Raw genomic sequence first — 14,533 nt, 5'->3', positions numbered from 1 at the left:
TTGAAGTTCTTTGGTCTTGTGAAGATTCCAAAATATTTCATTTTCCTTAAGTTCATTAGAGTTCTCTGGGCTTTCTTGAGGTTTCAGGGTTCTCGAATTTGAACAGAAGTTCATGAAACTGTCTTTAATTTATGGGAACCTACCTAAAAGTCCGAACTATTCTGAAGTTTCAGAACTTTTGAAAGGTTCCTGAAGTTTTCTTGAAACTAATGGAACCGCAATAAAACTCTGGAAGCATTTCTGAAGTACCGGGGAATTTGAAAAAACTGACGGGAGGAGACGGGAGAACCTTTCGAGCGAAGCCAGAAGAAGCTTCCAAGAGAAGACGAAATAGCTTTCCGGAAGAAATAGGAAAATAAATTACAGGCTAAGGTGGACGGAAATTCCTAGGGAAAATTGGAAGCAACTTCAAAGGAAAGATTGAAGAAATTTCAGGAAGTTCAAAAATTAACGTTTTTATGGACCTATTTTTTCAAAGAATAGAAGTATTTCCCGATTTCCAGAAATTACTGGGAAGACTCATTAGCTGTTTCTCGACTCCTTGGTAAACAAAAATGGCGAGGAAATGGAAGCATTAGTCGAAAGAGTATCAATCATACGACATTTTTTAAGATGAAATTTTTTTAGAACACTCTCAAAAATGTTAATTTTCAAAAAGATAAAAGTCTGTCACAATAGCTTCCTGTGACAATTTAGTGCAGACAATAATCATTTTGATTATTAATAAAAAAAATCGCTATAAATCGGTATTAAAACTCAAAAATCGGTATTTTGAGAAACCTTATCTGTAAATCGGTATAAATACCGATAAATCGGTATATCTGGCAACGCTGGTACGGTCCTTATATTTGAAATGACGTTTCACATTCATCTAGTGATGGTCAATTTTCATTCGAATAATCGATTAATCGATTAACGAACCGAAAAGTAAAATATGTGTAATCGGTTATATCATGCCGATATAAGCATTACCATCTCCAGAGGATCATCACCGATCGTTTCAAACATGTGCTGCACTCTCATTGGTTGAAAAATGGCAGCACAGCGAACAAAAAATAATCGATTAGTTGTTGATCGAGTAATTAAAAAATGGGACATCTCTGATTTTGGTGTGTTTGTTTTGATAAAAAATGAGCGCAAAATTTCATCTCTACCAAGGGGGCAGCAAAACCACAAAATTACCTTGATTACGGGAGGTATTCATTGGATGAAAGGGACCGTGAAAGAGGACACTAAAATAGAAAGTTTTTCTTCCGACAGTTTCATCTTAGTATTCATCTTTGATTGAACCTTTGGAAATTATGAATTTTGTGATAGCGCACATATTTTATTTTATTTTTTCTTTATTTAAGGGGTTTTCAGTCTAAAGGCTGGTTCACCTAGCGCACATAATATTATTATTAAAACGTTTGATAAAAACTCATTGTCCTATTTTAATGTTAAGAAAGGAATCATTGTCATCCTTAATCGCCAAACCTCAAATGAAATGCCCTCTTTTTCAAGTTTTTGATATGGTAACCCTGAACGACCGCACGCCGACTAATATTTGATCCCTACAGTTGCGAAACGAACACTAAAATCCATCATCCATACATAAAAACACGTCTCACGCACACTTTTGTGCATCTGGAGAACTCTACAAGGCGAATGATAACGACCCAAATTTGAGTTTACTTCACTCATAATCGCCAAAAGTGCAGGAACTCAGCGATGAGTAAATTTGGAAAACCTAAAAAATCTGCCGGAAAATGAGGAAATTGACGAAAATTTTATTCAGTTTTGGAGTAGTACCAATTGACTGAGTGAATCCAATCTTTACTTTTCTCAAATTCGGGATTTTTTCCCTGAAAAAAAAACCTGGGAGAACATGAGGCAAATTTGCTCATCGCTTAGTTCCTGCACTTTTGGCGATTATGAGTGAACTAAACTCAAATTTGAGTCGTTCTCATTCACCGTGTTGTTTCATTTTTATGCGATCTTGACTTTTTTTACCTAGGAATGAGTACATAAGGGGGTTATATTTTGATAAGTTCTTTAGTGGGAATGACACTGATGAAGACTGCACATTGTAGTTGAAATACGTATCTGTCATGGATACCAAAATTAAGTAAGTGGAATTAAATGGAAGATAACCTTTTTTGCTGTTTTATTGAACCATTCCGCTAACAACCCAATTTGCATTACTAAGTACACAGAAAAAAAAGTTGCTGAATATTACATCCAAACAGCTGCACAGAGGTCATTCCGCAGGTTGTGTAATATTGCGTTCTACACGAAACGAAAATCAATTATTTAATTCATGTGTTTCACTTATACATTTTTGCCAAAGCATCAGCCTTATACATTCCATAAGACAAACCACATAGGTCCTATAGGTATGTGTGACCGCTTATACATTTCATTTGACACATGATCTTTATTAACTTTTTGCAAGGCGTCTGCTTATTAGTTGACTTATACATTTTATGAATAATCAGCAATGGAAATTTGCCAAAAGGTATAAGGATATTTCTATCCGTGTAGGATGTACATCGATTTTGCGAACAAAATTACATCTATTGATGTAATATTGTATCTGCCTTTTGCTATTACATCATTATTTCATACATCAGCTTGAATTACGTTGATCGATATTACCCATTTTTTTTTTGCTGTGTAGTCTTTATTACTTTTGGGCACTTTTTTCTTACCGTGCAGAATCCACCTCCAACTGTCAAGAATCCAGACCGATGCATTTATGCACCCACCTTATGTCATTCGAATTATCATAATCTAGGCTAACATGTGAAAATGGACTAACTGCCTAACGCAAATAATTATTATTTCTTGCGATCTAAAACTCATCCAGATAGGTCCAGGCATGAATTTTTAATGATATATTCAAGAATTTAACAACTCTTTATCAATCAGTTAGATTGCGTGAGTGTATTGTGATTTTTCGGGGATTTTACGTTTGAATGCCATTGCTTGCATATAAGGAACATAACTTTGTCATATGGCTGCCTAGAAACTGCATCGATTTCGCGACACCAAAACAGACTGGTACTTTTTGTGAAAAATTGTAATTTTTAATAGCAGTATCTTAGCGAATTTTGAATTGATATTTAAGTGTGACGCCAGCGCGAGCGTTTCGCTGCTTGCAGAAACAATGTAACCATTATTGTGTTAAAAGTGAATTATAGTATTAATTTGGTAGTGCAATAATTATTATTACAAGGGCGAGCAGGACGTTCGCCACCCACATATTGCAGGAGATGGCAATGGAGCAGAGTAGAAAATTCCAAGATTGGATTCACAGATTTAGCATCACCGAAACGCGAAAACATAAGGGTTACACGATCTATAAGATATCTTCCATTGTGAGTAGAAATAGTGGAAGTTTCAGTTTGAATGTGATTTATGATATGATCAATAATTATATTCTCGAAGGTCTTTCCATGCTATCTCCCGGAGGCCCTGACGAACGTGACTCTGTGGAAGCGCTTCAGTGACGTCAAAAAGTTGTACAAAGAACTCGTCCGGAAGCATCGAGAGCGGCACCTGCCAGGCACGGTTCCGGCCCTGTCGGAAAGGACCTACTTTAAGCGATTCGATCCGAGGGTTATTGAAGACCGGAAAAGATACATTCTGGAGCTGTTAGACTTCGCCGGAGCGGAACCAGTCCTGTTCCTGTCGTACGCTTTTGTAAAGTTTTTCGAACGGGGAATCTCGCCGGAGGGTTCTCCGCTAAATGGCGGTAACATTGCAGCGATATGCGAGGATCTGGCCATTCCGGTGCCGAAGGAGATCGAACTGATCGATCCGAGTAGGTGCGATGGGAGTGGCGAAGACAGCGAGCAGGATGGTGCTGTGGATGACATTAGTAGCAGTGCGGGTGATTCCGTGAGGACTGGGAATGGTTCAATGGGGGATTCGATGTTTTCGCAGTCAAGCTTACAGGAAGAACCGGTGACATTGACGATGACGGTGACAGCCGGGATTGGGCGGGATTGTGTTGATGGTGAGATGGAGGAAGTGGAGGGTTCTATGGATTACATCGTGGAAGCCGCCATGGTGTTCAGTATAGCGGTCCAAGCGGAAGCCAATGGGAGCTACAGGGAGGCGTTCAATAGATACAAGGCGGGGATTGACAAGCTGCTGAGCGGAGCTAAGAGTAGGTGGTTTTTGTTGGTTGGGATTTGAGGGTGTGAAATAAGATTTTCTTCCATTCGTAGATGATTCCAATGCCACCAGGAAAAAAATCGCCAAGGAAAAGACATGCAAGTACGTTGCCCGGGCAGAAGAGATCTATGAGAAGTTCCTCCTGTATCAGGAGGAAGATGATATCCTTCAGTTGAGTCCAATCTCGTTGAATGATCCAAGTTCGCCGATTCAGCTGCTGGAGCGTCCTCTTAACTATCTCTCCCGGTACAAGGTGGTGCGTGTTGTGGAAGGACGCGTCATGCAAGTTCAGGATGTAACGGACAAGAAGTTCTACATTATGAAAGGAATTCGAAAACCGCCTGGATTCTGTCATGCAATGTTCTTCCCTCACGATGTTCCCTACATGGTGCCCCTGGTGGCCTACTTCCAGTCGGAATCCAGTGTCTTCCTGCTGTTGAAGCTAGTTTGCGGTGGTAAGCTTTGGGATTACATCGCCAGCTACCGGAAGAAAGATGATCTGGTGGAGGAATATGTAGAATCTCCGCCTTCGGTTGCGACAGAACCGCAGGAGGATTCCGAACCGACAGCGAAAAGCCAGGAACTTTTCAATGAATCCGACTCGAGCCAAACGGCGGGTTACGATTCCGGTTTTATTGATCTCGTAAATGATTACAACAGGAAGACGAAAACGATAGGGGACAAGACTGAAGAACAGGTACACACGGTCGAGGAGGAAGAAGTGGAACATGGTCTGGAAGCGGACGAGGTAGATCATCGTGTGGAACCGGAAGGCGAGGAGAGCACTCAGGAGTACATTCCATCGTTCGATGTCCTCTCGAGGGACATGGATGTCAAAGATCTGGTCAGCTGCAGTCAGCAGCTGTTGAGATCCGTTTCGCAAACGCTAGAACAGTCGCAAAAGGAACCGGATCCGAAAGAAATGTGTAGATCGGCCGAGCAGAAGCGAGAGGAATTGATTGTTGAGGTCCCGAAGCGACCCCACATCGATACTAGTCAATTAGAGTTAGGAACGATGAACGGAGTGGACTTCGATCCCATTCCAGAAGGATGCATCAAGCAGTGGATCAGCGAGCTGGTTATCGCCGTCGATAATTTGCACTTTAATGGGATTATCTGCGGGTAGGATTTCCTTTAAAAAAATATACCTACATATTCAAATCTCATCTTTCCCGTTGCAGTGACCTCGCAATGGACAACCTGCTGCTGGGGCCGGAGGGTCAGCTGATGCTAACGTACTTCTATCGGAGGGAAAAGTTCCCAAACATCACAACCCTCTCGACGGAACTTCGCCAGGAGGCGGTCCAACGGCTATACGTAGCTCCGGAACGCCCCCTACAAGCTAAGTCGGACTTTTGGTCTGTGGGAGTGATACTGTTCGAAATGCTTACCCACAAGAGCTTCCTGTCCTGTCATCCGGCGGGAGTATTGTGCTACCACGACATTCAGTACCCGGAAGGGGTGGACATCTCCGGTGAGGCCAGGGAACTACTGGAAGGGGTTGGTATTTTATTTCGCGTGCAGATATCTCGGATTCTAATGTTCTCAAATTTTCAGCTCCTTCAACCCCTACCGGAGAACCGATTCGAGTTCAAGGAGATCATCGCGAATGCGTTCTTCCATGCGATAGATTGGAGCGAGGTGAAACAGCGCGGTCATGACTAGCTCGCCGGAGCAACTACGTACTAATCGAACAAACCAGAGCAAATTCATGCGACTTCGGAACAAAGTAATAGTGCATTAGCGTTAATTATTATAAAACGTCTAGAATGTTTTGCGTTATCGGATAATAAATGTTTACACCAATTACCAATCATATTACACTTTTTTCCAGTTTTTTTTTGGCTCACATTTCCAATATATTTCCTCCCCTTTCTTCAGTTACATTGTAAACATTACAATTAAGAGCTTAGCTAGTGGCCACAGGCTCCACGACTTCCCCCAGTTCCAACGTTGGCTTGTTCTTGGGTTCGCTACGCGGGGTGCTGTACATAATTTCGTCCTTAGGCTCCACCACGGACACATTATCCGGCAGGGGCTTCTTCGGTCCGATCTTGCCATTTGGATCCCAAGGCAACATGATCTTGACCTTAATACCCAAGACACCCTGACGCAGCAGGACGTGACGGGTGGCCGTGTCAACGTACTCGTTGCACGGATCTCCGGAATGGATCATGAGACCATCGACGAACTTCATCGACTTGGCACGCTGACCACGCAGCTTGCCGGACACGACAACCTCGCAACCCTTGGCGCCGGACTCCATGATGAAACGGAGCACACCATAGCAGGCACGACGGACGGCCAGACCTCCGATCAGCTTGTAGCGGAGCGATTCAGCTTGGGCGATGGCGCACAGACCACGGGTGGCGACCTTCTCGGCGTACAGCTCAACGGTTCCTGGGGCGAATCCGAATCTGGAGGAAAGAGAAACAACAACCGTTAGATTTCCATTTGTTTGTTATTTTTACAAAAAAAGATACTGAACATTCTTTTACATCTCTTCCGAACCGCAAAACCCATAAAGGACGTGCATAAAATACGTAGAATTTTAGAGAGTAAAGCAGGTGCACAGACCATATTTGGTTAAAATACGCTACAAGGTGTCTAGAATATTACGATTACAAATATATGGTACGTCTTTCATGCTATGGTCCTTAAGATCAGAAGCTCAATAATCTTGATTCGTGCCACTGAATTTTAAATTTGAATCTATTGCCTACAACAAAAACACAAACAAAACAAATCAAAACTCTCGGAGATCCAACTTACCTCTTCTGGACAACAGCGGTCAGCTCACGGATGCGGCGTCCCTTCTCTCCAAGCACGTTCTGGGTGCGAGTGGCCATGATGATGATTTCCGTACGGGTCGGAGTGACGCGGACCTCAACACCGGAGTAGCCATCCTCGGCCAGCTCACGAGTCAGGAACTCGTTCAATTCAGCACGGAACATGCCATTGGCAACGAACTGTGAGAAAAGAAGATCGTATGATCAGAAACTGTTGTTTACTACCACTCAGACGAGAAGACAGTGCAGGGTATCCGTCTAGGTTATGTCGATGCCAGTAAACACTGAAACTGTTGGGAACTTTTTTGGATCCATTCCACGCAAAATCAACACTTCTTTCTCCCGATCAATGCTCCTCACCACAAATCGCACTCCATTCAATCAAAACGACCCAATATTCCTCCCAATCAAGAAAAAAAATCTTTCACAATCCTCTCGAACTACCCTCCGTTCATCATCCCGTCACTTCGATGCTGCTCTGAGGCTGATTATCCGATGACAGCCGTCGGCGCAGCTTCGGATTTTCACCCTTTTCCCGGACGGAACCGGGGCAAATCGACACTCCACACATTCCTACGGATTCCTGCACTGCACCAAACTATCCTAGACAGCAGAAAATGGCAATTACCCGGCGTTTCTTCGACACAGAGTTATACATTTTGGTGGAACCACAACTTTAGCAAAACGTGGTAGAAGCAGAAAAGAAAGATGTCAGGCCGAACGACAACCAATCGCGGACGAAAAAGAACAAAAAAAGAAAAAAAAACTTTGCGTTTCACAAAACGCTGAGGTTGACAGCTGTCAGAGCCGGCTGAAACGCGGAATCGTCGACTGCAAGAAACGGGGGTTCAGCCGGACTAGTTCGAACAGCAGTAAATATTAAGAAAACGTAATTTGTTATGGACAATTTTCTTGTGAAGTACGAGGTGAAGTGTGAGCACGCAGTGAGAAACTCGCCTGGTTTAGGTGAACGAATGATATTTATTTTGTAGCTACCGTGAATCTCCGCTATTCTGAACGACTCTTTATGCATATTTACGGGGTTATTTTTTAATTTGAAATTTTTGTGACCTTACACACAAAAAATATCGTTAATAGAATTGAAAAAAAAACCGAGAAAAAAACCATTGGTATAAGGGCCCATGCATTAATTATGTCACGCCAAGGGGTGGTCACTCTACACACTTATTTTGTGCCAACATTTTTCTCATTGTACCTCAGTGTGCCGCAGTTGTAAAGGCAGTGCCAAGAAGTCATTGAACAGACTTTTGTTTGCTTGTGAATAATGTCGTGTTTGGCAACCCGGTATTTTAACATTTTTGTTTTGTTTTTCAATGTTTTCAAAAGAACATTTATGAACATAGCTTCAGGTGTGTTTCGGTGATGACAGCGACGTCAATGCGAAGCGCGAAGACACGGACTCCAGTTGGGACTACACACTGGGTGCCAAGGATGCCTGCAACGGACGAGCTCCGTTGCTACAGGATCCTTCCATCTTCGGCGGAAGGCCGACCCCGCACAACGAACGTCAATCATTAGTCAACCAGCCCTTCTGGGAGCCGGCGGAGGAAACGGATTTTACCGCCCGAGTATCATCCGTCGGAAAACTGGAAACCAGCACCGGCCAGATCACACGTCGGACTGACGAAGGGCCCAACCCGATGACCCGAAACGGACCAGCCAACTTCATTCAACTAGCACAGCAACAGGGCGCAGTGATGATGGTCTACGGACTCGGTACCGCCTTGGTCCAGATGGGAGACGCCATCGCAGTCAAATCAGTTGAACGCAGCATCCAGCACTTGAACAACATTGAATTAATGGAAATGATGGTATCAAAATTCAAATTGCATGTTCCAAGCAGAACTACTTGTCAGAGTCCACCAACCCGTATACTATGCCGGACAATTCGATCATCTTCAAGGTGTACAGCACCTCCAAGAACAATCGCTTCAATTCCCGAGCAAGCTTCTCCACTTCTTCAATACCCCACCCGGTATGTCCGAGGATCTGCTTTTGACTGCATTCGCCACCAAGGAAAGCCACGCGTCGCAAGTGCGAATGTTCCCGCTGAAATCGGAACGTTCATCCTTCGGATTGATCGAGTTCCCGAGGGAAGCCCTGGCGGTGTACGCCATCATGAAGTGCAACCACAGCGCGATCGATCACAAAGGCACAAAATTCCCGTTCATTATGAAGCTGTGCTTTTCCTTCTCCAAGTCTCCGGTGCGTGGAGCAACGAGAACAATGAAAACACGTAAGCTTGGAAGAGCGGAAGCTTTTTCTGAGAAAAGAAAGAAAGGATTCCCGCATAAACGCGAACCATAAATTGATCTTACCTAAAATGGTTAAAAATTGTTTATAATCCCTGCTAAACTTTAACTGAAATGGTTATGGAACTTTACATGAACGTTTAATGATAAAGTTTCAACCTTATGTATTATGGTTTTTTGGAACTGGACCTTACAAATAATGGGTTGTTAAGAACCATTACCATTCCAAATTCTTGTTTTCTCCATACATTTTCAGAAAGAGAACTATATAAGAACATTTTTACTTATGATTTGAGAACATTAATGGCAATGGTTATGGTAGTCAGTAAGGTCCATTAATGGTTTTGTATTCTCGCTCAACTTTACGTGGAATATAACGTGAATTGGTAATCAGTAAATTACAGGCAACCAATTCACGATATATTCCACATAAAGTTGATCGATGTTACAAAACCATTCGTGGACCTTACTGACTACCATAACCATTACCATTAAAGTTCTCAAACCATAAGTTAAAAGGTTCTAATATAGTTCTCTTTCCGAAAATGTATGGAGAAAACAAGAATTTGGTAATGGTAATGGTTCTTAACAACCCATTATTTGTAAGGTCTAGTTCCAAAAAACCATAATACATAAGGTTGAAACTTTATCATTAAACGTTCATGTAAAGTTCCATAACCATTTCAGTTAAAGTTTAGCAGGGATTATAAACAATTTTTAACCATTTTAGGTAAGGTCAATTTATGGTTCGCGTTTATGCGGGTTTTCCTTTTTCTGTGTAATTAATGTTATGATTTGTAATTATAATTTCTTATTATGGTAGTTGGAAGTGCAAAAAGGCAGGAGAGTAAAAATAATTTGTTGAACTATTTGAGATTTTGCCAAGACGGTGTAGCAGCTACCGCCATGGATGTATTCGAGCAGTTCGAATGGTCAGTTTTTGTTTTGGTTGTTGACTTTCTGATTAAAACTCAAGCACCGTTTGTCGTGACCGGCCCAAGATTTCCAGCGTCGGCCACGGCTACACGAATTATCGATGCAGCTCCCACGGCTGCGACTGCTGTCAGCTGTTCTTCGTCTGGGAGGAAATGTGGACGCGACTGCCGTCACGGGTTTAACGATTGTGAGAATCCATGGCGAGACTTCGTTGAGATTCACGGTAGGGGAAACGCTCCTATAGTGGCGGTACGTTAGAAGCGTTAGGTTCCTATAGTTGTGTATGGAGTCTCCATACACAACTATAGGAACCTAACGCTTCTAACGTACCGCAACTATAGGAGCGTTTACCCTAGTGTTTTGAAAATAATTTGATTATATTGTGGCAACATCAATAACAAATTTTGACACATGCAAACTGCGCAGGCGCAGAAAAAGTTCAGTGTTGCCAGTAACTTTAAAGATCATAAAAAATTGTAACCGTGGGTGCCAAACAGCGCCAATTACTGCACCCGGGTGTGCTAAAGTTTGATTTTGGCACACTGTGTAGAGTGACCAACCCCTTGTGTCACGCTAAATCGAGCAAAAAATTACCCCCCCCCCCCCTATCGTGAAGTTTTTCCTATACCTAATGCATTGCTTGTCACAAAATCTTAGACCCCCCCCCCCCCTTAGAGCGTGACATAATATATGCATCAACCCTAATCGAATGAAAAGTTATCATTGGTTCTTTTTGGTAGAAAGTACAGAGCTTTAAAAAAAAACGTGAAACTCATCATATCAAAAGTTTCTCTGTTTGTTTATTAAAATTAATAAAAGACAGTCGCTATTTTATTCCTATGGCATTCATCGCATCGTCACATGCCATTTATGGCATAAAGGAAGTGACACTTTGGCGAATGGAGCATTTCGAATAATTCCCAGCACCACTTTAGGGTAGGGTAGTACCACAAACGAAGTGACAGACGACTAACTGGCGAAGAAATCCATTAAAATAATGTGGTTCACTGTAATAGAATTTTCTTGGAAGCTTGTGCCATCATTCACCAGATGGGTTAGATTTTTTTGTTTTCATTTGAACAAAGTTGATTTTGTGTACAATGATTCTTTGACAGTGTGCAAAGAGTGCGTATCATTTTGTCATTTTTTTATGCATTTCAGTTTTGAGTAGAGTGAAAGAGATAGAACCAAAACATTCTAGTACATTTGGTGAAAATGCTAGTTCAATCTAGTACTAGTGTTGCCATGTGATACAATCCAGTAGTAGTGGTGTTGCCATGTGGTACACTGAAAAAATTGCAATAGCAGGTTAGTCACCAAAGTTTTCGAGCCGCTCCGTCTGTCACTTCGTTTGTGGTAGTACCAACAATCAATACGAAACTAACGATTTTAAATTGGCTCACTACTTGACTAGCCTATTGGTCCCAAGCAAATCGACTAACGTACCCCATTCTAGTATAAATTCCAGTACTACACTATGTTTGTTTTGATTCGCTATGAAAGTTTGACAGATAAAATGAGGGGTTAGTGGATTTTCCGAGGGGGGCGACACATCTAAATCTCAATTTTAGATACTCAACAAATCTCACACTAGCGAATCAATCTTCGAAAAATATCCTTGCATTTCTCGTATCTACTTGCATCGCGCATCATCTTTTTGCAGGAAATCTTCAGAATCTTCATCAATCTTCTTTCTATCTACTCAGCGTGTGAGCAGCTAGCCACAACACAACACAATAGGGGAATTCACAAAGTGCATCGTAAACGTGTACAGCCATAGAGGTAACTCTAAGACCACTGGGTCCCGAAGAAAATCATTATTATTTTTGGCTCACTCAGTACCAGAACAACGGTCCCAAGCAGTCCCAAGCTATTTCACTCACCCCTGCATGTTCTGCATGAATCCACACACCCCTGATGTTATCTGTCAAACTTTCATAGCGAATCAAAACAAACATAGTGTAGTAATAGAATTTCAACTAGAATAGGGTACGTTAATCGTTTGCTTGGGACCAATAGGCTACTAAAGTGGTGAGCCAATTTAAAATCGTTAGTTTCGTATTGATTGTTGGTACAGCCTCGTAAGTGCGTAAACTTCCATTACACTCCAATTGACCCTGGTATTTTTACGACACTGTATATGTTTACGATGCGCATAGTGAATACCCCTAATCTTTCCTGCAGCGTAGATAGAGTCGTCCCCCTCGATTTTCCCAAGTTTCGAGGGGTGAATCGATTAGCTTGAGACCGAAGATAGTACCAGAGCTGAGCCAAAAAGTTGAGCTCGTTTCTTCGGGACCTTCTGGTCTTAGAGTTATCTCTATGGTAGTACATATTCCGTGTGAATCCGGTGTCATACTAGGGAAATTCAATTTTGAATCGATGGTCGAACAAAATGGCATTCTTGGCCGTTAGAGACCGAGTTAGAGACCTTCCGTTTGAAGTCCAACTTGGGCTATTCCGGCTAAACAACCTCCTGCGACTCCTTTGCTGTTATTTGTTTAATGAAAAAGCAAACCCGACGGGAAGATTATTTGGAGCTAATACGACCGCAGCTCGGTGCACCGGCTTCCAGAGTGAGACAGGCCCTGCCGCTGCAGGAGAAAGACGAATGGGCACGTGACACCCAGGAAGAAGGACCAAGCAATATGTGCAATTTGCATTTTATTGGTGAGGCCGTGATTGGGCTGATGCTGGTGAGAACCTACGATTTACAATGAGAAACTGTTCCGTTGCGTTTGGCTTGGTTTTCTTGCGACACATTTACCTTTTTTAGCATCTGTAACGCCTGATGCTTTTGTGGATCCCAACCGGTTTCGGATTTCCTTTTCTTTGGATTTTAATCCAAATCCAGAATGCTTTTCTTTACCGGCAGGATGGTACGAATGTAAACAGTATTTGCAGTGGTGCCAGAATTGATTAAAAATATGCTTATCATGCGATGTAATGGTGTTTGTGGGTGTTTTAAGTGTGTCGAAGTGTGTTTTTGTGAGTGTTAACACAATTTGGCAGAGTGACTTACCCCTTGATACAACCCTATTACTTTTATTCATTTGCTGCTGCACATCGTAATAATCGCAGGGTGATCGAAGTATCTATGTTTTTTCTTTAATATTTCATGCGCTTCCGAGTTGCTGCAGATGCTGGAAGAGATGACTTTTGAAACGGAGGAGGAAACTGCGGCATTCAGATTGGTTTGTATCGATCTATACTACATGCCATCTTCGGATGTTAAAACGCTGGTGTCGCGGGTGTTTTTTAATTATTCGAATTCCTTACCTTTTTTTCCTTGATTTGTTTTCCGTCGATCTTGTTTTTCGTGCTGTGCACCAATGCTACCGACGCCAGGGAGGCAGCTACCATACCTGGATACCCATCGACCCATCACCCGGGGACCAACGGCTTTACTTCTCGTCCGAAGGAAGGCGTGATCAGAGATGTTATGCCTCAGAACATCCCGGCGGCACCGACTGGGATTGAACCCAGGTCTGCTGGGGTGAGAGGTAATCACGCTTACCACTACACCACCGGCGTCGCTAAATTTCTTTCCTGTTTAGATCAAAAAATCTCTCTGCTCATCTATTCCTCTGAGCATGCTTGGCATGCACAGTTGTACCATAGAGGTAACTCTAAGACTAGTAGGTCCCGAAGAAAATCATTATTATTTTTGGCTCACTCAGTACCAGAACAACGGTCCCAAGCAGTCCCAAGCTATTTCACTCACCCCTGCATGTTCTGCATGAATCCACACACCCCTGATGTTATCTGTCAAACTTTCATAGCGAATCAAAACAAACATAGTGGAGTAATCGAATTTCAACTAGAATAGGGTACGTTAATCGTTTGCTTGGGACCAATAGGCTACTAAAGTGGTGAGCCAATTTAAAATCGTTAGTTTCGTATTGATTGTTGGTTGTACCATAGAGGTAACTCTAAGACTACTGGGTCCCGAAGAAAATCATTATTATTTTTGGCTCACTCAGTACCAGAACAACGGTCCCAAGCAGTCCCAAGCTATTTCACTCACCCCTGCATGTTCTGCATGAATCCACACACCCCTGATGTTATCTGTCAAACTTTCATAGCGAATCAAAACAAACATAGTGTAGTAATAGAATTTCAACTAGAATAGGGTACGTTAATCGTTTGCTTGGGACCAATAGGCTACTAAAGTGGTGAGCCAATTTAAAATCGTTAGTTTCGTATTGATTGTTGGTTGTACACACCAACTGCTCATTTGGTAATAACTTTTCACTCAGATGTTGAAATTTATTTTTCTTTAAAGTAATTGATAGATTAGGCTCATAGTTTACTATAGATATGCGAAGATTAGGTAAAGCTTAACATTTGAATCAACACTAATCAATTTAACAC

General features: G+C 42.2%; 3 protein-coding genes across 3 annotated transcripts in view; 1 reads left to right on the top strand and 2 right to left on the bottom strand.

Moving 5' to 3' along the window:
• The window catches only part of LOC135710127 (uncharacterized), a 161,287-nt gene that overhangs the window by 82,351 nt on the left and 64,403 nt on the right, over positions 1 to 14,533 (bottom strand). The gene's annotated exons all lie outside the window — the stretch shown is intronic.
• On the top strand, positions 3,180 to 6,241 carry LOC135710115 (ribosomal protein S6 kinase delta-1-like). Its single transcript, XM_065232601.1, has 5 exons — positions 3,180 to 3,359; positions 3,430 to 4,153; positions 4,215 to 5,283; positions 5,343 to 5,661; positions 5,719 to 6,241. The coding sequence occupies exons 1-5, from the start codon at positions 3,255 to 3,257 to the stop codon at positions 5,824 to 5,826; spliced, it is 2,325 nt and encodes a 774-aa protein (XP_065088673.1). The 5' UTR covers positions 3,180 to 3,254; the 3' UTR covers positions 5,827 to 6,241.
• On the bottom strand, positions 5,985 to 7,709 carry LOC135710116 (small ribosomal subunit protein uS3-like). The gene is made up of 3 exons (XM_065232602.1): positions 7,579 to 7,709; positions 6,934 to 7,130; positions 5,985 to 6,578 (listed from the first exon to the last, which is right to left on the bottom strand). Exons 1-3 carry the CDS (start codon positions 7,606 to 7,608, stop codon positions 6,071 to 6,073), a joined length of 735 nt encoding a protein of 244 aa, XP_065088674.1. The 5' UTR covers positions 7,609 to 7,709; the 3' UTR covers positions 5,985 to 6,070.

This window comes from Ochlerotatus camptorhynchus, unplaced genomic scaffold, assembly GCF_037179485.1.
Source record: "Ochlerotatus camptorhynchus isolate MF236.1 unplaced genomic scaffold, CSIRO-AGI_Acam_v1.1 ptg000370l, whole genome shotgun sequence".
Lineage (NCBI taxonomy): Eukaryota > Metazoa > Arthropoda > Insecta > Diptera > Culicidae > Ochlerotatus > Ochlerotatus camptorhynchus.
This window is presented reverse-complemented; position numbering and strand designations above follow the sequence as displayed.

Bases quoted from the DNA above. Each gene is read 5' to 3' on its own strand.
- LOC135710116 (XM_065232602.1), bottom strand. From the start codon at position 7,608: ATGTATAACTCTGTGTCGAAGAAACGCCGG. The intron at 7,131-7,578 runs GTAATTGCCATT...CTTTTCTCACAG, and splicing joins CTGTGTCGAAGAAACGCCGG to TTCGTTGCCAATGGCATGTT. The intron at 6,579-6,933 runs GTAAGTTGGATC...TCTTTCCTCCAG, and splicing joins ACCGCTGTTGTCCAGAAGAG to ATTCGGATTCGCCCCAGGAA.
- LOC135710115 (XM_065232601.1), top strand. From the start codon at position 3,255: ATGGCAATGGAGCAGAGTAGAAAATTCCAAGATTGGATTCACAGATTT. The intron at 4,154-4,214 runs GTAGGTGGTTTT...TTCCATTCGTAG, and splicing joins GCTGCTGAGCGGAGCTAAGA to ATGATTCCAATGCCACCAGG. The intron at 5,284-5,342 runs GTAGGATTTCCT...TTCCCGTTGCAG, and splicing joins TTTAATGGGATTATCTGCGG to TGACCTCGCAATGGACAACC.